The sequence below is a fragment of the Ovis canadensis genome, chromosome 24 (assembly GCF_042477335.2).
Source record: "Ovis canadensis isolate MfBH-ARS-UI-01 breed Bighorn chromosome 24, ARS-UI_OviCan_v2, whole genome shotgun sequence".
In the NCBI taxonomy this organism is placed as follows: Eukaryota; Metazoa; Chordata; class Mammalia; order Artiodactyla; family Bovidae; genus Ovis; species Ovis canadensis.
This window is the reverse complement of record NC_091268.1, coordinates 57382856-57408230: the sequence shown is the minus strand read 5'-3', so window position 1 is coordinate 57408230 and position 25375 is coordinate 57382856. Positions and strand designations below refer to the sequence as shown.

The 25375-nt window shown below is 45.6% G+C and overlaps 1 protein-coding gene across 1 annotated transcript; it reads left to right on the top strand.

Moving 5' to 3' along the window:
• Window positions 1-9933: 9933 nt before the first annotated feature.
• LOC138428898 (patched domain-containing protein 3-like) lies at window positions 9934-24806 on the top strand. The gene is made up of 4 exons (XM_069569822.1): window positions 9934-10953; window positions 12037-12158; window positions 20643-20788; window positions 23302-24806. The coding sequence occupies exons 1-4, from the start codon at window positions 9934-9936 to the stop codon at window positions 24804-24806; spliced, it is 2793 nt and encodes a 930-aa protein (XP_069425923.1).
• Window positions 24807-25375: the final 569 nt, after the last annotated feature.

Here is a 25375-nt window from a genome sequence, read left to right as displayed (position 1 = left end):
AGTGGAGAAGCATTGTTTCACAGTAACTTATGTGATCCTACCTGACTGTTATAAACCCTTTTGATACTTATGAAAAAACCTTCCTAAATAACTGACTTCTAGCTAACTTTGGGATGCTTCAGAGGGCCCCTGAGACCTCCCAAAGAGAGATGTTAAACAACTTGAGTTCATTTGGCATGTTAAACTACATGGGAAGTGTTGCCAGAAAGAGTGATGAATCTTCTCAAGTTATATTGTATGGTTGATGATACTAATATAGATATCCTAGAAATTATGTGACATCCATGAAAACCTGATATGTTCTGGTAAAAAATGCTGTCAGTTACAATTCTAGTTACCATATTCAAGTGTTTCAAGTCAGAGCAATGACCAGATTACTTTGTCAGTTTCAATTTAATCAGGTTTTAAACATGCCTTCTATGGTTTCACACTGATGCCTTTGCAAAAATACTGCTCCTTCAAGATATATGGAAAAGACTTTTCTAAGCTTACCCATAAACAATTTTTTGTTATCTGGTAAGCTGGTTCCAGACTGGAATTTAGTCTACTCTCTAGGTTCAGAGAACACAGTTTTCTTCAAATGAAGCTTTCGATCACAGATCATGAATTTCTTTACCTTTCACTGATTTATATTTGTTTTTATAATTTTTTTTTACTTTAGTAAAGTAAATAAGCATTATTTAAGATTATGGTACATGTATTCTGAAGGAGATCAGCCCTGGGTGTTCTTTGGAAGGAATGATGCTAAAGCAGAAGCTCCAGTCCTTTGGCCACCTCATGCGAAGAGTTGACTCATTGGGAAAGACTCTGATGCTGGGAGGGATTGGGGGCAGGAGGAGAAGGGGACGACTGAGGATGAGATGGCTGGATGGCATCACAGACTCGATGGACGTGAGTCTGAGTGAACTTCAGGAGTTGGTGATGGACAGGGAGGCCTGGTGTGCTGCAGTTCATGGGGTCGCAAAGAGTCGGACACGACTGAGCGACTGAACTGAACTGAGGATGGACCAGGCTTCCCCTACTCCTGCAAATTCCCTTAACCCCTCAGATTCTTCTGATGGGACCAAGGTCTCACTTCCCTCCAGAGGGACAATCCGAGCTTTTTTTCGGCTGATCTGCCCCTGGTATCAGAGTCAATTGGAGCATCATTGGGTCCATAATTCAGGCGTGAACCTGCAGCTACATAAAGGAAAGGTGAACTTTTGATGCAGGATGGCCATGATACTCCTTGGATTTCAGAGAAAACTGGTTAAAACGAAACTTTTTTTTCTTGAAAACTTCAAAGCTGGTGATGTTCAAACTGCCTCACAGTTGCACTCATCTCACCCACTAGTTAAGTAATGCTCAAAATTCTCCAAGCCAGGCTTCAACATTACTTGAACCGTGAACTTCCAGATGTTCAAGCTGGATTTAGAAAAGGCAGAGGATCCAGAGATCAAATTGCCAACATCCACTGGATCAAGAAAAAAGCAAGAGAGTTCCAGAGCAACATCTATTTCTGCTTTATTGACTATGCCAAAGCCTTTGACTGTATGGATCACAATAAAGTGGGGAAAATTCTTAAAGAGATGGGACTATCACACAACCTGACCTGCCTCTTGAGAAATCTGTATGCAGATCAGGAAGCAACAGTTAGAACTGGACATGGAGCAACAGACTGGTTCCAAATAGGAAGAGGAGTACATCAAGGCTGTATATTGTCAACCTGCTTATTTAACTTATATGCAGAGGACATCATGAGAAACACTGGGTTGGATGAAGCACAAGCTGGAATCAAGATTGCCGGGAGAAACATCAACAACCTCAGATATGCAGATGACACCACCCTTATGGCAGAAAGTGAAGAAGCAACTAAAGAGCCTCTTGATGAAAGTGAAAAAGGAGAGCCTAAGAGCTACCTTAGCCCAACATTCAGAAAACTAAGGTCATGGCATCTGGCCTCATCACTTCATGGCAAATACATGGGAAAACAGTGGAAACAGCAGCAGACTTTATTTTGGGGGGCTTGGAAATCACTGCAGATGGTGACTGCAGCCATGAAATTAAAAGAGGCTTGCTAGTGCTGATGCTAAGTCACTTCAGTCGTGTTTGACTCTGTGTGACCTCATAGACGGCAGCCCACCAGGCTCCCCTGTCCCTTGGATTCTCCAGGCAAGAACACAGGAGTGGGTTGCCATTTCCTTCTCCAATGCATGAAGGTGAAAAGCGAAAGTGAAGTTGATCAGTCGTGTCTGACTCTTCGCGACCCCATGGACTGCAGCCCACCAGGCTCGTCGGTCCATGGGATTTTCCAGCAAGGATACTGGAGTGGGTTGGCATTGCTTCTCCAAAAAGACGCTTACAACTTGGAAAGAAAGTGATGACCAAACTAGACAGCATGCCAAAAAGCAGAGACGTTACTTTGCCAACAAAGATCTGCCTAGCCAAGGCTATGGTTTATCCATGTGTCATGTATGGATGTGAAAGCTGGACTATAAAGAAAGTTGACCACCGAAGATTTGATGCTTTTGAACTGTGGAGACCCAACCACTCCATCCTAAAGGAAATCAGGCCTGCATATACATTGGAAGGACAAATATGAACCTGAAACTCCAATACTTTGGCCACTTGATGCAAAGAGCTTACTCATTTGGAGGTCACTTTGATTTGCCTGTGAGTGTGGGAGCCCAACCTAGGTGCAGGGCCTCAGGGGCAATTGCTACTGAATAACGACATTAAAGCAAGTGCATGCCAGCCCTGGGTGACTCTCAGCACACGAGAGACTGGGAAAGCGATCTATCTTGGAGGAAGGAAAGGCAGGCGAGAGGATGTGTTTTCAGGGCTCTCCTCGCAGCTCCTCAGAGGTCAGACCACCAAGCCTGCTCCAAGGGCCTCAGTTCCCAAGTCAGAGCCGTGTGTCACCCCACACTTTCCGAGCCTTGCAAACTCATTTCTAGGTCAGCGCAGTACTGCGCATGGGGAAGGAGGCTTCGGGAGTGTATCAACACCACAGCAAGGTGCCATGCTGGGGTCACCTAGCTGAGGGCACCTGGCACCTCCCACGGGCCCCCAGCAAAGAGTGGCAGGCCGAGCCCTGGCTTGTGAAAAACCGAGGCGGAGAGCACAGCTAGCTCTGGTGGAAGCAAGCAAGCAAACAGCCACGGGAGGCCTTCACGAGCAGCTGCTGGGCCGCCCCGCGTTAGGGCTCCCCGGGCAAAAAATCACTAAGAATTGGTAACACCAATAATGTTACACCAATAATTTAGAAAGTATTCCTGGTTACGTGTTGAAAATAATTAATGTAAAACTATCTGTTGCTGTTCACTCACTCAGACGAGTCTGGCTCTTTGTGCCCCCCCGTGCTGTGGCACGCCAGCCTTCCCTGCCCTTCACCGTCCCCCGGAGATCGCTCAAACGCATCTCCATTGAGGCAATGATTCTAAAGAACTCCTCTTTTTAACATATGTGTATTCTAACCCTAACTACAAGTGCACTTTTTCACGTTTAGAAAGCAGCATTCGAAAATGAATAAATTACACATGAATCCAAAACTTGCCTAATTCACAAACAGGAATGTTTACTTCCCTCCACTTTACTACCCATGGGATATCCTGCTTAGCTTTGTATTATATTTAGCATAATGAGCATCTGTTTAAATAAATGTCTATTAAAACAAAACGTTACATATTAAAGTTTTACTCCACTGAGAAGTAAATATGGGAGCAGGACATTTTTAAATGTCTTTATTCTATTATTTAATATAACTAAAAATAATCTAAACCTAAAATATTACATATATTTATAAACATTAATTTTATTAAACCTCAATTTTTGGCTTCAGAAAATTATTAATAGTCCGACAGGAGAGTTTGAGAGAGGATATATTTATTTGTTCTGATATTCTGTTTCAGAACTTCTGGGGAACTTCCCTGGTGGCTCAGATGGTAAAGCGTCTGCCTGCAATGCGGGAGACCTGGGTTCAGTCCCTGGGTCAGGAAGATCCCCTGGAGAAGGAAATGGCAACCCACTCCAGTACTCTTGCCCAAAAAAGTCCATGGATGGAGGAGCCTGGTAGGCTACAGTCCATGGGGTTGCAAAGGGTCAGACACGACTGAGCGAGTTCACTTACTCTGCTTCAATGGGCAATAATTTCTCAAGTTAAAACACACATGCTTCGGCATCTGATGACACTCCCTTACTCCTGATAACTTATCTGTCTTTAACTTGTCTCCTTTCAGCAGTCCAGAGACTAGAACACATGATTGGAGAGAATATTACCAGGGTGATGGATTTCATTCTTCTGGGTTTTTCAGTCCAGAGAGAGATGGAAGCCCTTCTCTTTCTTCTCATTTTAGTGGTATATTCTCTAACTCTGGTGGGAAACATTGGCATGATTTCCTAACCCGGTTGGATCCTCACCTTCACACACCCATGTACTTTTCTCTCTAACTCTGGTGGGAAACACCGGCCTGATTTCCTAACCCGGTTGGATCCTCACCGTCACACACCCATGTACCTTTTTCTCAGTAGTCTGGCCTTTGTAGACTTCTGCTACTCCTCATCAGTAGCCCCAGAGCCCCTGGAGACCCTCCTAACCAAGCACAGGTCCATATCTCTCTGTGCATGTGCGCACAGCTGGGCTTTTTCCTGAACTTCTTGGCTTTGGAGACATTCCTTCTTGCAGTAATGGCTCATGGCCGCTATGTGGGCATCTGCAATCCTCTTCTCCACACGGTGATCATGTCCCAAAAGGTGTGCACGCAACTGGTAGCGGGCCCTCACTCACACAGCTTTTCTGTCGCTTTCCTCCACACAGTTGTTACTTTTAGATTGATCTACTGTGGCCCCATGTTATTAACCACTTCTATTGCGATGAGGTCCCTTTGATGGCCTTTGCCTGCTCAGACACCAGCCTCAAAGAGATCTTAATTTTTATCTTTGCTGGATTCCACATGATCAGCTCTTTGACCACGGTCCTTGTTTCTTACCTATACGTTGTGGCTGCCATCCTGAGAATCCAGTCTGCAGAAGGGAGGCGCCAAGCATTCTCATCCTGCGGTTCCCGTCCGACTGCTGCCACCGTGCTCGACGGGACTCTGATCTTCATGTATCTGGAGCCCAGATCAAACCATTCCCTTGACACAGACAAAGTGGCCTCTGTCTCCTACACAATAGTCATTCCTATGTTGAATCCCATGATCTGCAGCCTGAGGAACCAAGAGGTAAAAAAATGCCTTGAGGAAAGCCTTTGGAAAACGTTATTTCCTGTCTCTAATAAACACTAAGATGTATCTTGTAACACTGACTGTCTTGGAACCATGCCACAGGCAGACACGTTGTGTTTATTATCTTTGATCGGTTAATTTTTATGTGAGCAAAATGACTGCACGTGTGCTCTGCTTTTCATATGATCTACAAGCGAGATGAACGGTTTAGAAGGTTATAAGGCACGTTTTCAACAAACTGCTACTAGTTGCATCTGTGACACTTGATAGTTTTGGCCGGGATAGTTTCTAGTCAACTGATACTAAGATTTCGCCACTGCTTTCAAAACTGTTCCTGTTTTATACATTGTGGAGACAGAAAAGGGAGGTGGTGGATTTCTTGCGTCCCCATGCCACTCCTGCAGTAGCTGCTCCTCAGCTGCACCCTGTCCACTAAAAATCATTCCTCTCTGCTTCTGGCCCCACTGGGCTCCCTGTCCGTCACTCTCTCTAATCCCATGGTTCTCATGTTTGAGAAGATGTCACTTTTCGACACGCAGATCTGGAAATCAGGGTTAGCTTTTGGAAAGCCATACTCTCTTTTTCTGTATCAAAACAAAAATGCAGACATACCCCTATATTCCCTCAGCAAAGCTTAAGATCCTTTTATATTTTAGGGATTTAAAGAAATTACAGCGGTTTGACAGGAAGCAGTAGTTTAAAACCAAGTTATAAACGTGGCTGCTGTCAGATGTCAGGAGTATTGTTCTATGTTGGGGTGGTGGTGAAGTGATGCAGTCTAAGACCCACTTAAACCATCAGCTGGCATGCATTTTTTTTTTGTTCAGATCAAATGTTTGGCATCTACCACGTGGGTGACACTGTGAGCCGCTCTCATTGGGCGAAGTCAGGGCGTCCCGACTGTGCTGGGTAGTCTGCCATTTGGAAAATGCTGCAAAAACCAATCGCATGCGTTACTCAGAAACAGCTTAGCTTATTTTACCCAAGTCACCTCAGTAAAGATGTCATTGTTAAATCAGATTTCGTCACATTTATGTGACGACATCAGTACTGCCATGTTAAATTATTTATATTAGACTTTATTTTAATACATACCTCACCTAACCTCAACACCATTATTAAAGCAGCAACAAGGTATTCTAAGTGGATGTAAACTGCACAGATTCTAAAGAGAAGCAACTGTCAGGTGGGCAGAACAGGGAAAAGGAGTCCAAAATGGCAGTGGCTAAAAGGCAAGGAAGGGAAAAGCCCGTGAAAACAGAACAAAGAAGTTCAGAGGACCAGAGTGAGGACCTCAGGTAAAACGAACAGCACTCCTGGCTGGCCCAGCTCACACAGGACAGGCCCAGGGGGCGACGAACATATAAAAAGAAGGGCCAGAGCCAGCCCGCTTGCTCTCGCTCTCGCTCCCACCCGTGTTTGGATGCTCTTCTCCTCGTGTCTTTGGATCGACGTGCCCTCATGCCTCGAAGATGGATTTCCCTGCTATCTTCTAAATAAAATAGAGCTGTAACACTGATTTGTCTAAGAGCTATAACACGGTCCATTTGAGACCTGAGAGCATCAGGAGCAGGGACTGAAGAAGGAATTCACAGGGCCGGGACTCCATCTGAGGCCTGTTCATGCTGATCGTGCTCGGCCACCTTTCCGATGGACTCTGAGCTCTGGGTTTAGTGCCTATGAAAACAGCAACAGAAGGATAAGACCCCCTCCAGACAGGGGAGCCTTGAAGGTTGTATCTAGGTTACTCATCGCCTAAGAGAAAGCATACAGTATCACCCCTTCCTCCAGACAGGCCATAAATTTTTCTGTATCAATCGGAGTGTAACCTTGGGTTTATTGATTATTGGCTAATTGTTTGACTGTTTGAGCACACAGCACGTGAATGATGGGGTTACTGGGATTGTATTTTCCTTGGTTTATGTAAGTCTCAAGGAATTTGGAGTGGTGGGTTCAGACACATACACATGGGGTATAAAAGATTTTCACAAATGCTGGTCGGGGTCCTTGGCTGAGAGGAGACTCCGCCTTGGGCCCGCTGGTGTGATAAACTGCACTCCACTATCTGCACTGTCCTTCTGAGGGAGTTTGTTTCCCAGAACGCGTGGCTACAACATAATAAATTTCTCTTTTCTTGCCTGACTGCCTGGTTTGCTCTGTTTTTCTCTGTAATCACCTTACAGCAACAAAATTCAGAATTCATTTTAAAAACTAAGTTAATTCAACTACAAACAAAAGGCATGGTAACCAGCAAATGATGGTGGAGAAGAGGGTAAGGGGATATTCATCACTCAAAATACAGGAACAAGTCATTATTTCCTTAGTACGTGAATAATTTCTAGAGTGAAGAAGAAAATTTGAATAGTCCAAAAGGGAAGCCAGGAAAACGTATGACAATTCACCCAAAGAGGAAATATGGTGAGTCTAAACAACAAATTTAAAAAGTAAAATCAAAATAAGATACCAATGGCACAAATCAAACACTTTAATGACATTCTGAGGTGGGCTGTGACCAAAAAAAACAACTTCATACACTGGTTATGAGGGTGTAAATTAATACAACTTCTATGACCAAGTGAGTGAAGTCACTCAGTGGTGTCCGCCTCTTTGCGACCCTATGGACTGTAGCCTGCCGGGCTCATCCATCCACAGGATTTCCAGGCAAGGACACTGGAGTGGCTGCCATTTCTTTCTCCAGGGGATCTTCCCCACTCAGGGGTCAAATCTGCATCTCCTGTGTCTCTTGCCCTGCAAGCAGATTCTTTACCCACTGGGAAAATTCAGCTTCTATGGATTTTACAAATAACTCAGAAATTTAAAATGGGATATCCTTTAGCTCCAATAAATCCCCTTCTACAAACTCATCTCACAAGTGCAGTTCTTATGCTCTAAGAAAAAGACGTCTGTTCACTTAGCACTGTTCATCTCAGCAAGACATTCTACACAGCCTACAGATCGATCAGCAGCGCTATGGCTAATTTGTGTTCCAGCCACACAACGGAAAACTGTAAAGCAATTCCAAAGAACAAGCTAAATCTACGTACAGTCGCGTGTTAAGGTCCTTTGACGTATTTGGTGAAAAATGTAATCTGCACACACACTCTATTTTTCTTTCTTTCCTTTTTTGCTCAGTCCTGTCTGATTCTTTGCCACCCCGTGGACTATACAGTCCATAGAATTCTCCAGGCCAGAATACTGGAGTGGGTAGCCTTTCCCTTCTTCAGGGGGTCTTCCCAACCCAGGGACAGAACCCAGGTCTTGCATACACAGATGGTGCAACCAAATTTATGAAAGTGGACCTCCCTAGTGGCTCAGATGGCAAGAGCATCTGCCGACAATGAGAGAGACCCGGGTTCGATCCCTGGGTCAGGAAGATCCCCTGGAGAAGGAAATGGCACTCCACTCCAGTGCTATTGCCTGGAAAATCCCATGGACAGAGGAGCCTGGTGGGCTACAGTCCACGGGGTTGCAAAGAGTCAGACACGACTGAGCGGCTTCACTTTCACTTTCACTTTGGGTTCTTCTAGTCCCACTTTTCATTTTATTCATCTACTTCTAACTTTTTACCAGAGACCGTTATGTCTGTAAAGAATAGAAATAACTAAATGAGCTGCACCAGGTTGGCCAAAGCCTTACCTGAGGACCATGCTTCTGGATGGTCCCCTCAGAGGTGAGATCGGCCACTTAGAGCACGGAAAATCTGCACCTCTGATGCGTGGGGGTGTGTGTGAGTGAGTGTGCAAGTGTGTGTGTGTGTGTGTCTGTGTGTGTGTGTGTCCCTGAACAAGTCAAATTCTCCCAGTCAGTTCTGAGTCATGTAACCACTCATTTCATTTGCCTTTAAGAAATGTTTCTTATATTAACTAAATCCTGAGAGAATGGGCACCAGGGACACATCTGGGGCTAGTTAGAGCACGGCATGTGGTCCCATCACTACATGGCAAATAGATGGGGAAACAATGGAAACAGTGAGAGACTTTATTTTGGGGGGCTCCAAAATCACTGCAGATGGTGACTGCAGCCATGAAGTTAAAAGACACTTACTCCTTGGAAGAAACTTTATGACCAACCCAGACAGCATATTAAAAAGCAGAGACATTACTTTGCCAACAAAGGTCCCTCTAGTCAAAGCTATGGTTTCTCCAGTGGTCATGTATGGGTGTGAGAGTTGGACTGTAAAGAAAGCTGAGCACCAAAGAATTGAGGCTTCTGAACTGTGGTGCTGGAGAAGACTCTTGAGACTCCCCTGGACTGCAAGGAGATCCAACCAGTCCATCCTAAAGGAGATCAGTCCTGAATATTCATTGGAAGGACTGATGCTGAAGCTGAACTCCAATACTTTGGCCACCTGATGTGACGAGCTGACTCATTTGACGCTAGGAAACATTGCAGGCAGGAGGAGAAGGGGACGACACAGGATGAGATGGTTGGATGGCATCACCGATTCAATGGACATGAGTTTGAGTAAGCTCCGGGAGTGGGTGATGGACAGGGAGGCCTGGTGTGCTGTGGTTCATGGGGGCGCACACAGTCGGACGCGACTGAGCGACTGAACTGACCTCAGCGGAACCACGTGACCGCCGACGCCGCTCAGCACCGGGGCGCGAGCAGCCTGGGGTCAAACAGACGCGCTGGAACTTCAGGAAACCGTTGGCGGGTGGAGAGCGGGCTCGGTACGCAGCTCCTTTCTGATCGGCCTTGCTGAGAACGTGGGCTTTCCTTCCTGGAAATGAGCCTGAATCCCTCGAAGGTTGCGCCCGAGCCGGAGCCCGAGCCGGAGCCGGAGCCAGAGCCGGAGCGGGAGGCAGGACCAGGGCCTGGGCCCGAGGCCCAGGGGCCGGGGCCGGAGGGGGAGAGCGGGCCGCCCGCAGGGCCTGGCCCGGAGCCGGAGCCGCCCTCGGCGGCGGGCCAGGACCGGGAGCCCGAGCGCGGCCGGGCGGCGGGGCCGAGCGCAGAGCCCCCGCCCCCGCCGGCCTCGCGGCCTGAGGCCCTTCGGGCCCCGCGGCCCCGCTGCCGCACCGACTGCCTGGAGGCGCCGCTGTCGCGGGCCTTCCAGCGGCTGGGCCGGAAGGTGGGCGCGCACCCCTGGGTCTTCCTGCTGCTGCCGGTGGCGCTGACGGCCGTCCTGGGCACCGGCCTGATGTACCTGCCCCGCGACGGGGATGAAGACCTGGAGGAGCAGTACACGCCGATCGGGAGCCCTGCCAAGGCCGAGCGGCGCTTCGTGCAGGGCCATTTCACCGCCAACGACTCCCTCGTCTTCTCCGTCTCCAGGAAGAGCACCGATGTCCCTTATGCCTCCCTCCTCGTGGTCTCTGACACAGAGACCCTGCTGGAGCCGGACATCCTAGAGGAAATCAGCAAGGTGGACGACGCCGTGCAGGCTCTGACTGTGACCCAGGACAACGGAACCCAGATCCCCTACAGCGAGGTGTGCGCCAAGAACCAGGGCATCTGTGTCCCCCCCAACCCACTCTTGTTCGCCTGGAAGAGGAACAAGGGCCTCAACCTGACAGCCATCACCTTCCCCATCTACAGCCCAGCGGGTCAGATCGTCTCCCTGGCCAACATCCTGGGAGGAACTGTCTTGGGGCCCAGCCAGTCACTCCTCCAGGCCAAAGCCATGCGGCTGCAGTACTACCTGGAGACAGGTGAAGGAGAGGAAAATGAACGTAGCAAGGCGTGGATGATCCATTTCCTAACGAAGTTTGGCAGCTTTGAAAAGAGTCTGGCCTTGAAGAAGATCCAGGTGCCTAGTGGCTGGGGTTTATGGGAGGCCAGGAGAAGGTGGGAGGGATAAGAGGAGCTGTCCCAAAGGCCGCAGCAGCAGCACTCCCAGATTGCCAGATAGAGCCCTTGACTGGAAGCTAGGTGTGCTCTGCTTTATTTGATCCATAACCCAGCTTTCTTAAAACAGCACACTGAAGAAAGCCACAGCAGATTGTGGAAAAGAGTGGATGTGTGTCTCACTGGTTCCCTTTGCTGTATACATGAAGCTAACACAACATTGTAACTCAACTATACTACAGTAATTTTTTTAATAAAGTAAAAAGAGGACTTTAAAAAAAGAAGAATGTCACAGATCTTAAGTCCCTGGTAACATTCTGGTTGAAAGCGCAGACGGTGCGTTCTCAGGGCAGGCCTGCTCAGTGCAGATGTTGGTCTTCAGGGTTGGTTTGGTTTATCTGCTCAAATTTCTCTGTAATTCTTACTTTCAGTTTGAGCCTTTGCTGTTTCTGGGAGCCCCCTAAACGTTGGAGTTCATTGGAATCAAAAAGCAAAACTTTAAACAAAAGTTCCATGGTGTTTATGAGAAAGATGAGCATTTTAAAAGTAAATTATAGCATAGTGCCAGGCACATATTAGCTGTTCAGTAATTTGGGGCTGGCAAACCTTATACTGTGAATAAAACTGGTGAAAATGAGAAGACATCTTCTGGGAAAAGCCTTTTAATACCCAGGCCCGTCTGAAATGTTGTTTGTACAATTAAAATAGTAAAAGATAATGACTGAATAGAAGTTTAGAAAAAGTTATAATGTCTGTAGTTATTAATGTTTTCACAGTTTTATATAAGATTCAGATTTTGTGTATTAAGAAGTTTTAAACTTTAGATTTTTTGAGAGACACTTTGAAAAGCGTGCCAGAAGCAAATCTTTGTGGCAAGAAGCAAATCTTTATTACTTCCTTTATTCTAAAATCATAATCCATATATTTTTATTTTTCGCTGGGTTTTAATGCTTGAATTAATACGCTGTCGTGTTCTGATGTCATGTGTGACTCACATGCAGTGTCAGGGCTGAGCGCCATTTACCTGAATGTGTTTCTGTGGTAGGTTGTCTACTTCTCATCACTTTCCAGAAAACTGGAGTTTGAGGCAACTTCCAGGACGGTGGTCCCCTTGTTTCACCTGGCCTACCTCCTAATCATATTATTTGCAGTTGTATCATGCTACAGGTAAAACAATTTTATTAGTTTTTTAAACTCTAAAAACTGTTTTATTGTAATAATGTACATAATGTGGAGAAGGTGATGGCACCCCACTCCAGTGTTCTTGCCTGGAGAATCCCATGGACAGAGGAGCCTGGTGGGCTGCAGTCCATGGGGTCGCTAAGAGTCGGACACGACTGAGCGACTTCACTTACACTTTTCACTTTCATGCATTGGAGAAGGAAATGGCACCCCACTCCAGTGTTCTTGCCTGGAGAATCCCAGGGACGGGGGAGCCTGGTGGGCTGCCGTCTATGGGGTCACACAGAGTCGGACACGACTGAAGTGACTTAGCAGCAGCATAACATCTATAACATAAAATGTGTCATTTCGAAAACCATTTCTGAGTGTGCAGATCAGTGGGATTAATCACACTATCAGTGTTGTGCAGCCGTCACAGCTATCCCTTTATGAGTATTTTCCGTCGCCCCAAACAAACACTGCAACCATTAAGTAATAACTCCCTGCTGTCTTCCCCACGTCTTGGCGGATTTTTAATCCACTTTCTGTTTCCATGAACCTGCCTGTCCCAGAGGTGTCGTATAAGTGGAATCGCACGGTGTCCGCCCTTTCGTGGCTGACTCATCTCCCTCACCGTGTTTCCAGCACTTGTCCGTGCTGTAGCACGAGCTCCTCTCCGTGGCTGAATGAAACTCCAGTCTACGTATAGACCACGGTTGTTCATCTGCCTACCTGGTGAGGGTGCTGGAATATTCTTACCTTCAGACGCCAGTGAATGGTGCTGCAGTGGACCATGGGGCCCGAATCTCTGTCTAAGCTCCTGTTTCCAGTTCTTTTCAGTACATCCCTAGGAGTGGCATTAGTGGGTTGTTTGATAATTCACTGGTTAGCTTCTTGAAGGACCACCGAACGATTTTTCACAGAGACTGCACCATTTCCTATCCCACCAACAGTGTGTCGGTTTCCCAGTCTCTCTACATCCTAACCATGACTGTCTTCTTAATGTGGTTATTGGTTGTTGGTATGTCTTCTTTGGAGCTCCCCAGGTGGCGCCGTGGTAAAGAACCTGCCTGCCGGTGCAGGAAATGCAAGAGACTTGGTTTCGACCCCTGTGTTGGGAAGATGCCCTGGAGAAGGAAATGGTAACCCACTCTGGTATTCTTGCCTGGAAGATTTCATGAACAGAAGAGCTTGGTGGCTAGGGGTCACAAGGAGTCAGACAGCTGAGCTACTGAGCACACAGGCATATCCTCTATGGAGAAATGTCTATTCAAGCCCTTTGCCCTTTTTTTGGCTGTGCCCCAAGGCTTGGAAGAATCTTATTTCCCTGACTGGAGGCTGAACTTGGGCCCAGGTCCTTGGCAGTGAAAGTTTGGAGTTCTGACCACTGGACTGCCAGGGAGTTCCCACCTTTGTTCATTTTTAGTGAAGCTGTTTGTCCTTTTGTTGTTGAATTTTGTTGTTGTTGAGAATATGTTTTGGATATTAAATCCTTATCAAGTTCTATAATTTGCAAATATCTTCTCTCACTCTGTGGATTTTCCCTCCGCTTTCTTGATAATGTCCTTCAACGTACAAAGGCTTCAGTGCAGATGAAACCCAGCTTGTTTGTTCTCATCGCTTCTGCTCGTGCTCTCGGTGTCGCATCTAAGCTCCCACTGACAAGCGAGGGCGTGTGCGGCTGCTCTCTGTCTCCTGCCAGAGTTTCATGGTTCTGGCTGCGATGTTTGTGATCATAGTCGTATGTGATGTGAAGTAGGGGTCCAACTTCATTCTTGTCACTATGGAAATCCAGTCATCCAGGTGCCATTGTTGAAAAGACTGCTCTTTCCCAGTTGATTGGATTTGGCATCCTTGTCAAAAATCAATGGGCTATAGATAAATGGATTTATTTTTAGATGCTCAGTTCTACTCCATTGGTCTATATGTCTGTCCATATACTAGTACCACTTTGATTTAAATACTGTAGCTATATAAGTTTTGAAATATGGAAGTCTCAGTTGTCCATTTATTTTTTCTTTTTAAGGTTATTCTGGAATATCCAGGACTCCTTGTAATTCCGTATGAATTTGAGTATTGACCTATACATTTCTGAATAAAAGCTGTTGGGATTTTGATAGAGATTGTGTTTAATGTGTAGATCACCTTAGGCGAGACTGTCATTTTGACAATATTAAGTCTTCCCCGCCATGGACTGTGAAAGTCTTTCCATTAATTCAGGTCTTTTTTAGTTTCTTTCACCAATGTTTTGTAGTTTTCCGTGTACCAGACTTTCACCTCTTTGGTTAAATGCATCCCTAAGTGTTTCATTGTTCTAAACGCTAAATGAGGTCACTCTCTCAATCTCTTTTGGGGATTGGTCGCTGCACAGGGACAGGGACAACTGAGTCCTGTGTGTTGGTGTCGCATCTTGCAGCTTTCCTGAATTTCTTTACTGACTTTAGTAGCTTCCTTTGGATTCATTGGCGTTTTCATATGTAGGATCATATAATCTGTGAAAAGAGAGTTACAGTTCTTCCTTTCCAGTTTGAATTCCTTTAATTTCAAAGTCCTGTCTAATCGCTCCGGCACCTCTAGTGCATCTTTGAATATCGCTGATGAAAGTGGCTCCTTATCTTGTTCCTGATCTTGGAGGGAAAGCTTTCTTTTTTTCACTGTTGAGTATAACGTTAGCTTGCAGTTTTCATAATTGCCTTTATAATTTTGAGGCACTTTCCTTCCATTCCTTGTTTTCGAGAGTTTTTATCATGAAAAGACATTGGGTTTTGTCAAGTGCCTTTTCTGTGCCTTTTGAGAGATTCAGATGGCTTTTTACCCTTTGTTCTGTTACTGTGCTGTATTACATTGATGCTCTTGTGTTGAACCACGCTTCCATTCCTGGGGTAAATCCCATATGGTCATGATGTATACTTCTTTTAATATGCTTATTGGATTGTGTTTGCTAGAATTTTGTTGAGGATTTTTTTTATCTATATTAATAAGAGGTATTATTTGTAGCTTCCTTAAATTAGAGATACCAAGGGAACATTTCATGCAAAGATGGGCTCGATAAAGGACAGAAATGGTATGGACCTAACAGAAGCAGAAGATATTAAGAAGAGGTGGCAAGAATACACGGAAGAACTGTACAAAAAAGATCTTCACGACCAAGATAATCATGATGATGTGATCACTAATCTAGAGCCAGACATCTTGGAAAGTGAAGTCAAGTGGGCCTTAGAAAGCATCACTATGAACAAAGCTAGTGGAGGTGATGGAATTTCAGTGGAGCTATTTCAAATCCTGAAAGATGATGCTGTGAAAGTGCTGCACTCAATATGCCAGCAAATTTGGAAAACTCAGAAGTAGCCACAGGACTGGAAAAGGTCAGTTTTCATTCCAATTCCAAAGAAAGGCAATGCCAAAGAATGCTCAAACTACCACACAATTGCACTCATCTCACATGCTAGTAACATAATGCTCAAAATTCTCCAAGCCAGGCTTCAGCAATACGTGAACCGTGAACTCCCTGATGTTCAAGCTGGTTTTAGAAAAGGCAGAGGAACCAGAGATCAAATTGCCAACATCCACTGGATCATGGAAAAAGCGAGAGAGTTCCAGAAAAACATCTATTTCTGCTTTATTGACTATGCCAAAGCCTTTGACTGTGTGGATCACAATAAACTGTGGAGAATTCTGAGAGAGATGGGAATACCAGACCACCTGACCTGCCTCTTGAGAAACCTGTGTGCAGGTCAGGAGGCAACAGTTAGAACTGGACATGGAACAACAGAATGGTTCCAAATAGGAAAAGGAGTACGTCAAGGCTGTATATTGTCACCCTGCTTATTTAACTTATATGCAGAGTACATCATGAGAAACGCTGGGTTGGAAGAAACACAAGCTGGAATCAAGATTGCCAGGAGAAATATCAATAACCTCGGATATGCAGATGACACCACCGTTATGACAGAAAGTGAAGAGGAGCTAAAAAGCCTCTTGATGAAAGTGAAAGAGGAGAGACTGAAAAAGTTGGCCTAAAGCTCAACATTCAGAAAACAAAGATCATGGCATCTGGTCCCATCACTTCATGGGAAATAGATGGGGAAACAGTGGAAACCGTGTCAGACTTTATTTTGGAGGGGGGCTCCAAAATCACTGCAGATGGTGATTGCAGCCATGAAATTAAAAGACCCTTACTCCTTGGAAGAAGAGTTATGACCAACCTAGATAGCATATTCAAAACCAGAGACATTACTTTGCCAACTAAGGTCCATCTAGTCAAGGCTATGGTTTTTCCAGTGGTCATGTATGGATGTGAGAGTTGGACTGTGAAGAAGGCTGAGCACCGAAGAATTGATGCTTTTGAACTGTGGCATTGGAGAAGACTCTTGAGAGTCCCTTGGACTGCAAGGAGATCCAACCAGTCCATTCTCAAGGAGATCAGCCCTGGGATTTCTTTGGAAGGAATGATGCTAAAGCTGAAACTCCAGTACTTTGGCCACCTCATGGGAAGAGTTGACTCATTGGAAAAGAGTTTGATGCTGGGAGGGATTAGGGGCAGGAGGAGAAGGGGACGACAGAGGATGAGATGGCTGGATGGCATCACGGACTCCATGGACGTGAGTCTGAGTGAACTCTGGGAGATGGTGATGAACAGGGAGGCCTGGAGTGCTGTGATTCATGGGGTCACAAAGAGTCGGACATGACTGAGCAACTGAACTGAACTGAACTGTGGTACCTTAGTGTGACACTGAGATCAGTGTAATCATGGCCTCATCAAAAGAGTTAGGAAGTGTTTTCTTCCTTTCAGGTTTTTGGAAGGGTTTGAAAAGGATTGGTGTTAATTCTTCTTTACATATTTGATTAAATGCACTAGTGAAGCCATCAAGCCTGGACTTTATTTTGCAGGTGAGGTGCGGTTCTTGACTATGCATCAGTCCTTTTATGTGTTCTGTGGAGAGTTTCATCTTGAGTCAGCTGAGGTCTTTGTGTATTTCTGGGAATTTGTGTATTTTATCTAGGTTATCCAGTTTCTTGGCATAGGTTGCTTATAGTAATGTCTTAAATCCTTTCTGTTTCTGTAAATTCAGTAGTGAACTCCCCATTTTCATGTCTCATTTAGTTATTTGTATTTTTCCCCTTTATCACTCTAAATAAATGTCTTTCCATTTTGTTGATTTTTTTTTTTGATAACCAACTTTTGGCTTTGCTAGTTTTCTCTGCTGCTGCTGCTGTGTGTCCGACTCTGTGCGACCCCATAGACGGCAGCCCACCAGGCTCCCCCGTCCCTGGGATTCTCCAGGCAAGAACACTGGAGTGGGTGCCATTTCCTTCTCCAATGTATTTACCATGTTCTTACTTTACCCCTCCTGTCAGCTCCATGTTGGGTCTTCTCCTCTTTTTCTGGCTCCACAAGGGTCTGAATCCACAAAGTGGTTTGAGGTCTTGTCTCTGTTTTTAATGCAGCATAAGCTTGCCTCTGGGCACTTACACCTCGTAAGTTTCACGGTATTCTGCATGCTTCCATTTTCCTTACGGACTGCCTGCCTGGACGTCTCCCCAGTATTGAGAGGGAGGTACTGAGCTTTCCAGCTATTGCTGTGGAGCTCCGTGCTTCTCTCCACAACACTCTTAGTGTTCGCTTCATACGTCTTGGGTCGCTGTTATGAGGGCCATTCGTGTTCACAGTTGTTACATCTTCTTGACTAACTGGCCCGTTTATGAATATGTGAGTCCTCCGTCTCAAAACTTCTAACAGCTTTTGGAGCAGTCTACTGTGTCTGTTATCAGTGCGGGCGCCCCCGTCCCCTTTGGTTGCTATTCACATGGAGAATCTAGTTCAGGCCTCTTACCAATCTATTTATGTCTTTGGATCTAAAGTGAATCCCTTATAAATAGCATATAGTTGAATCATGCTGTTTTATCCATTCTGACAATATCTGCTTTTTGATTGGAAAGTTTAATCTGTTTAGATTTAAAATAATTGCTGACAAGGAAGGACTCACTTCTGTTGTCTGGGTATTTAATGTTCTGTGGATGTTAGAGCTGTTATCCTTCCTTTCATCCATTTATACCTTTTGTCTTTTTTGGCCAAACCCAGACCCTGGCAGTGGCAGCGCTGAGGTGTCCTAGCCGTTGCACCACCAGGGACCTCCTGCCTCACGCCGTCTTTAATGTGTGGCTAGTGAGCTGTTTCGATTGGTCACTTTGCTGCCAGCGATTCCCAAGTCAGCCTGAGCACTGGAATCACATGAAGAAATGTTTAGACACGTGGATTCTGCAACTTCCCTACAAACTGTAGATCAGAGGCTGCAGAGCTGTGTGTCCGGACTGCAGGAGTCTAAAGTTCTGAGACTCTCCTAAGTCACTCTGATACGCTGCTCAACCAAAGCCCTTCCTGGAGACCAGAAAGCCTGCGAGTGTGCTCACCGGTGCTCTGCACTCACAGCTTCTGTTGCCTGTTGGACACTGAAATAAGGATCGTTTAGACAGCCGACACAGCGACTAGCCGAGGTCAAGCCACTCTAGCCAATAATGTGCTCCACTCCCTCCACCCTCTGAAAGGTGCATGCCAACAGTCCGGAAACCAGAAAGAGGAGACAGGGCTGAGCGTGTCATATGTAGATTTTATCCTGTTGGCCTTTCTGATTTCAAGGTTCATTTGTGTTATTTTTATCTTAAACTCTTGTAAACCAGTATTGTTGCTTGAAGAAAGTATTGTGTGATGTGTTAGTCACTTAATCGTGTCTGACTCTTTGTGACCCCAGGGTCTGTACCCACCAGGCCTCCCTGTCCATGGGATTCTCCAGGCAAGAATACTGGAGTGGCTTGACATTTCCTTCTCCAGGAGATCTTCCTGACCCCGGGATTGAACCCAGATCTCCTGCATTGCAGGCAAATTCTTTGCCATCTGAGCTCTAGAGAAGTCCACAAGAAAGTATTGGTTGTAATCAAATCTTGTTTTGTAATCAAAACAAAATGCTTTTGTTTTGGTGCCTGTATCTATGTTGATTTGGGGCCCTGAGTTTAACAGATAGCACCAGCAGTTTGAGAAAAAGTGAAATACAGGCACACATAGTTGTTTTAATAAGAAAGTTTGGTTATTTTAATGTGGCCTTGCATGAATAAGGTCTTCAGTTATAGTCTTGCTTTTTGGGAATCAGCAGCTCCATTTCCATAGTTGACTTTCCTAGCCTTCAAACCAAACTGTTTCTCTCTCCTACTAAACATTTCTAGAGGCAGCTATCAGTCATTTGTTTTGACGCAGTTGGCAATGAAGTAGAACAGAAACCAAGAGATTGTCGTCAGTACTTTAAAAGGTTAAGTTGTGGTTGTTGGGGAGTTAAAGTGTTAAATCCAGTCTTTTTAAAATGCTGCATCTATATCCCCATTTTTGTTGGTCCAACCAATAGACATAAGTTGTGTTATTCAAAATGGAGTATATATTCCTTTTTTTTTTTTTTTGCAATTAGTAACCACTTTTCTTGGAGAAGGCAATAGCAACCCACTCCAATACTCTTGCCTGGAGAATCCCATGGACGGAGGAGCCTCGTGGGCTGCCGTCTATGGGGTCGCACAGAGTCGGACACGACTGACACGGCTTAGCAGCAGCAGCGGCCACTTTTCTGGGGCTTCCCTGGTGGCTCAGTGGTAAAGAATCTGCCTGCAATGCAAGAGACTCAGGAAACATAGGTTTGATCCCTGGGTGGGGAAGATCCCCTAGAGGGAAGGCATGGCGACCTACTCCACTGTTCCTGCCTGGAGACTCCCGTGGACAGAGGAGCCTTGTGGGATACAGTCCACAGGGCCACAAGCAGTCAGACACAACTGAATTGACTGAGCACACACACACACACACACACACACACACACAGCCTCTTTCCCAGAGCACACTTCTTTAGCAGAGGAGAATGTGAAAACTTTAGGAAGGAGGCTTTCCCAGAGCACACTTCTTTAGCAGAGAAGAACATGAAAGACTTTCAGAAGGAGGCTTTCATTCTTTCTGTTAGCCACAATATACATTGAACCAGCTCTGACGTACAGGAGGTATTTGGGGTTGTGTTTATGGCTAATGGGAGTCGTAAGTGGGTGAGAAGATACCTCGGCGTGGGCACTTTCATACTGCTTGCTTCTACTCACACTCCTGTGGAGATCAGAATGGAATTATCTATTTGCAATGTTTTAGTATCTTTTTGCAGTTCTGAAAGGCCAGTTGGTGGATTCATGCTTGGCTCGCTGCATAAGAATCAACCAGTATAGTTTGGTAAAAGTAGAGATTCCCAACTTTTCTGTCCCCACCCCCCACCCCCCACCCCTCACGGCCCTTTGTTTTTGTTCAGTTGGTCGGGGCTAGTGTCTGGAAATTAAAGTTCTCTAGCAGACAGCTATGGGGATTATTGTCCAAGAGGGCTCTGAAGAGGTGTCTGAGTCAAGAATGTTACAAATTGCTGGAATTTCAGTATGGAAGCTAGCACTCAAGTTCCATGACTTTTCCCTCCAAACTTACAGGTGTGACTGTGTACGGAACAAAATGTGGGTCGCGGTGTTCGGAGTCGTCTCCACCGGCCTGGCCGTGGTGAGCAGCTTCGGCCTGATGTTGTACGTCGGGGTGCCCTTTGTGCTCATAGTCGCGAATTCACCGTTTCTTATCCTCGGTGAGTAAAACGAAGCGCGAGGCTGCACATTGCGCATGTGGGGGTGCGGGGTGGGAAAGGAAGGGCGCTGTGTTAGATCAGGCAGAATAGTTATATGCAGGTGACTCTACAGACCCAAAATGAGGGATCAGGAGAGAAAGAAAACGCAATGGAATTATATGCCTTTAGAGTTGGAAAAATCTGGTACCCAAAATGGAGACACACCGACCAGGGACACGAACAGGCATTTCACACACACACACACACACACACACACACACACACACACACACACACACACACACACACAAAGAATCCAAAATGCTGATCATTGAAAATGTAAGAAAGAAATATTTGACCTTGTGTAATCACATCAAGGGATGCAAGTTAAACCAAAAGTGAGATACTTTGTCTTCTTATTAGATTAATGAACATTATAGCAAGATTGAAGGTTTGGGGGAGGTTGTATGCAAGTGAACTCTCTCATATTCTGCTGAGGGAGATTTGTAAATTGGTGCACTTTTAAGATGTAACTTTGCAACAAATCGAAAGACTTAAAATTTCTGATGGAATCCCTTTGACCTGCCAACTCCACTTCTGGGAGTTTGTCCTAGTCATTGGATGGGTTTTCACAAAATGAAAGAGCATGTTCGTTTTAGTGTGATTTAGAACAGGGAAAAAGAGAAACAAACTGACCCTTTATCAACATGGGATCGGTCTGCTCAGACCACACTAAAGTTCTGGAATCCCATTCAGTCTTTCAAAAGAGGCAGATATAAAGTGTTAAATGGAAAATGCTGGTTATGAGACAAGATGTTTAAAACAGAGAGATATACAAATGTGCATATATATTTGTATAGAGCAAATTCGGATAGATAATACTTAAAATGTTAGCAAATGTTACCTGTCAATCCTTGACAGGTAGAATTACAGTTGTTTAAAGGTTTTCTTTGTATTTGCCTGTACTTTCAGGATTTATTTTACAATAAGTATAAGAAGGCAGATATCTTTCTATTTTGGGTGGTAAGCAACTTGGAAGAATTAATAATTGGTTTCCTAGGGGAGACAGGGGAGGAACTGTGCACTGGATGTGTGCCTTCCTAGCACACACTCACGCTTACACACTCAGTGTCCCCACAGCCATAAGCAGCTGATGTGTAGACAACTGATTTCATATCAACGCCTTCATATTATCTGTATATACATAGACAGGTGAGTGTAGGGCTGCATGTGGTGGGGAGGGGGGCCTGTGATTTCAGTAGCTCAAGAAATGTGTGAGGACAGTTTCTGAACCAAGTTCCATAAATAATACAGCCGGTTTTTAAATACCTGTTCCATATCAGTGAGTTTATTTGTGGGCTTAGTACTTCGGATTCTTGCCCTTCATCCAGCTGAATGCAAGCGAACTCCAGAAAGCTGGCTGTGGGGGCGTGTCGGGATGCAGTTTGTGACGGACTGCACAAGCCTGCGTCGCTGCAGGCCTCCTGCCAGACCAAACACGCAGCATCCGAGTTAGAGGCAAAGTGCAGTTCCCAGGGCCTTCCCGTGTAGTCTGTGAAGATCTTCCAGGGTTGGTATTAAACTCAATCAGCATTCAGTGCCAAGTATTGATTTGTGTCAATACACACAGAAACAGGTGTATAGGAGTGAAAGCGGTAGGAAGCTTGAGGGCAGTGAAGGTCATCTGCGACGTGCTTAGGCGGCCTGGTAATCCCCCTTCTCCTCTGCAGTCCTCCTCTCCTAAACTTCTGCGACCTCTTCAGAGTCCTCAAATGCGCTCCTGGCCTCTTTATTCCAGATCAGTCCGGAAACGTCACTGTGAGAGAGGCTGGTTACTTTAGCATTCACTTACCATGTCAAGGATCCTTACGGTTTGCTCTGCTGCATAGTTCTGATCTCAAGAGTGCCTGCATTTTACTGACATAACGCCTTAACCTGGGCGAGTGAAGTTTGAATGACAGCGTCTGGGTGTCAGAACCAGACTAACGGAAACTACATGTGTATGTATCTGTGTGTGTGTGTGTGTGTGTGTGTGTGTGTGTACTAACTATGGGGTGCCTTTAAAATCAGACCACATTGACAGCTAGATGCTAAGTGGAGAACAGATAAATCCAGCTCATGTTTTAAACAACGGGATGCTAACTCAGTATTAGTGCCTTAGAGTAAAATGGTTTATGAGAGAAAATGGTCCCTCGAATGTTCTGATGGAACCAGGGATGCGTGGCTAACACTGCTTCGCCTAACACGCAGGCAGCCGGGTTTCCTGACTCTTCACGAAGCACCTGAATGGTGGCTAGGAGTGGAGTGCACTGTGCTGTGTGTGCAGAGCGCAGTTATTGCAGAGCAAGGGGTGAAGAGTCGTGCTGTGGACTCAGAGGCAACCAGAGAAGGCGTCAGAGAAAGCAGGATCCAAACACAGACTCCGCAGGATCAAGGAGACCTTGAGAGACGGGCAGAGAAAGCGGTTTGAGCTGGTCTGGTTAATATTTAGTGGATGTTAAAAAGTACGAAGACTCTGTTTCTTTCTCTAACAGGTGTTGGGGTCGATGACATGTTCATCATGATTTCTGCCTGGCAGAAGACCAGCCTCACGGACAGCGTAAGCGAGCGGATGTCTGATGCCTACTCCCAAGTGGCAGTGTCCATTACGATCACCACCCTCACCAACGCCCTGGCCTTCTACACAGGAGTCATGTCCTCCTTCCGGTCCGTGCAGTACTTCTGCATCTACACAGGGACGACCCTGCTCTTCTGCTACTTCTACAGCATCACCTGCTTCGGGGCATGCATGGCCCTGGACGGGAAGAGAGAAGGGGTCTGTCTGCGCTGGCTGGAGAAGCCAGGAACGCCTGGCCAAAAATGTTCCTCGTTTAAAAAGTCCTGCTGCCTCCCAGGTAGTTCCCTCCAGGATGGATGGAAAGCCGACATCCACCCAATGAATCTGTTCTTTAGAGACTATTTTGGTCCTTTGCTCACAAGCACCAAGTCCAAGGTTTTTGTAGTGCTCCTCTATGTTTCGTACATCGTAACTAGTATATATGGGTGTTTCCGAGTGGAGGAGGGGTTAGACCTCCGAAACTTGGCAAGTGACGACTCCTACATCACACCGTATTTTAATGTAGAAGAGGAACATTTTTCTACTTATGGCCCCAGGGTTATGGTAATCGTTACTGAGGTTCTTGACTACTGGGATAAAGATGCGAGGCAAAGACTGGAGAAATGTCTGGCGGACTTTGAAAACAGTGAGTATGTAGATGAGAACCTGACAGAGTTTTGGTTACGAGAATATGTAAATTACATGGAAAACCTCCGTCAGGATATAAATGATAAGACCGTGTTTCTAAGCACTATTCCCACTTTCTTAATGGAATTCCCACTTTTTGCATATGATATTAATATAACATCATCACAGGAGATCATTTGTTCCCGGGCCTTCATTCAAAGCATGGGCATTTCTTCTTCAACCAACAAGAAGCTAATGCTGCTCCAGTTCCGAGACATGGCTGAGAAGTGTGCCGTGCCCCTAATGGTGTACAACCCGGCATTCATATATTTTGACCAGTTTTCTGCAATAGTAGAAAACACTGTTCGGAATGTGGTAGTTGCGTCAGCAGCTATGTTCATCGTTTCCTTATTGCTAATTCCTCATCCCCTGTGCTCTTTGTGGGTAACTTTTGCTATTGCTTCTGTGATTGTGGGTGTCACGGGGTTTATGGCCTTCTGGAAGGTCAACCTTGACTCCATATCCATGATTAACCTTGTCATCTGTATAGGGTTTTCTTTTGACTTTGCTGCTCACATTTCCTATGCATTTGTCTCCAGTTCAGAGCCCTCAGCAAACCACAAAGCCATTGAGGCGCTGTACCTGTTAGGGTACCCTGTGTTACAAAGTGCGGTTTCAACAATAATAGGGGTGTGTGTCCTGTCTGCAGCTAAAGCGTACATCTTCAGGACGTTTTTCAAGATTATGTTTCTTGTGATGGTATTTGGAGCTGCTCATGGTCTAATTTTTATCCCAGTATTCTTAACCTTTTTTTGAAAGTTACTTTGAATTGGTCAGTCAGTCGGTTCAGTCACTCAGTCGTGTCTGACTCTTTGCGACCCCATGAATCGCAGCACGCCAGGCCTCCCTGTCCATCACCAACGCCCGGAGTTCACTCAGACTCACGTCCGTCGAGTCCGTGATGCCATCCAGCCATCTCATCCTCGGTCGTCCCCTTCTCCTCCTGCCCCCAATCCCTCCCAGCATCAGACTCTTTTCCAGTGAGTCAACTCTTCGCATGAGGTGGCCAAAGTACTGGAGCTTCAGCTTTAGCATCATTCCTTCCAAAGAAATGCCAGGGTTGATCTCCTTCAGAATGGACTGGTTGGATCTCCTTGCAGTCCAAGGGACTCTCAAGAGTCTTCTCCAACACCACAGTTCAAAAGCATCAATTCTTCAGTGCTCAGCCTTCTTCAGAGTCCAACTCTCACATCCATACATGACCACTGGAAAAACCATAGCCTTTGAATAGCCACTAACAAATCAAATACCAATTATAGAATTCCTGATTGGCCCAATCCAATCTGATAAAAATGCACTATTAAGAATAGTCAATAAACTAAAAA

Excerpts from the sequence above, each read along its gene's own strand:
- LOC138428898 (XM_069569822.1), top strand. The coding sequence starts at position 9,934 with ATGAGCCTGAATCCCTCGAAGGTTGCGCCCGAGCCGGAGCCCGAGCCG. Across the intron at positions 10,954-12,036 it reads TGGCCTTGAAGAAGATCCAG|GTTGTCTACTTCTCATCACT; the intron begins GTGCCTAGTGGC and ends TTTCTGTGGTAG. Across the intron at positions 20,789-23,301 it reads TTCACCGTTTCTTATCCTCG|GTGTTGGGGTCGATGACATG; the intron begins GTGAGTAAAACG and ends TTTCTCTAACAG.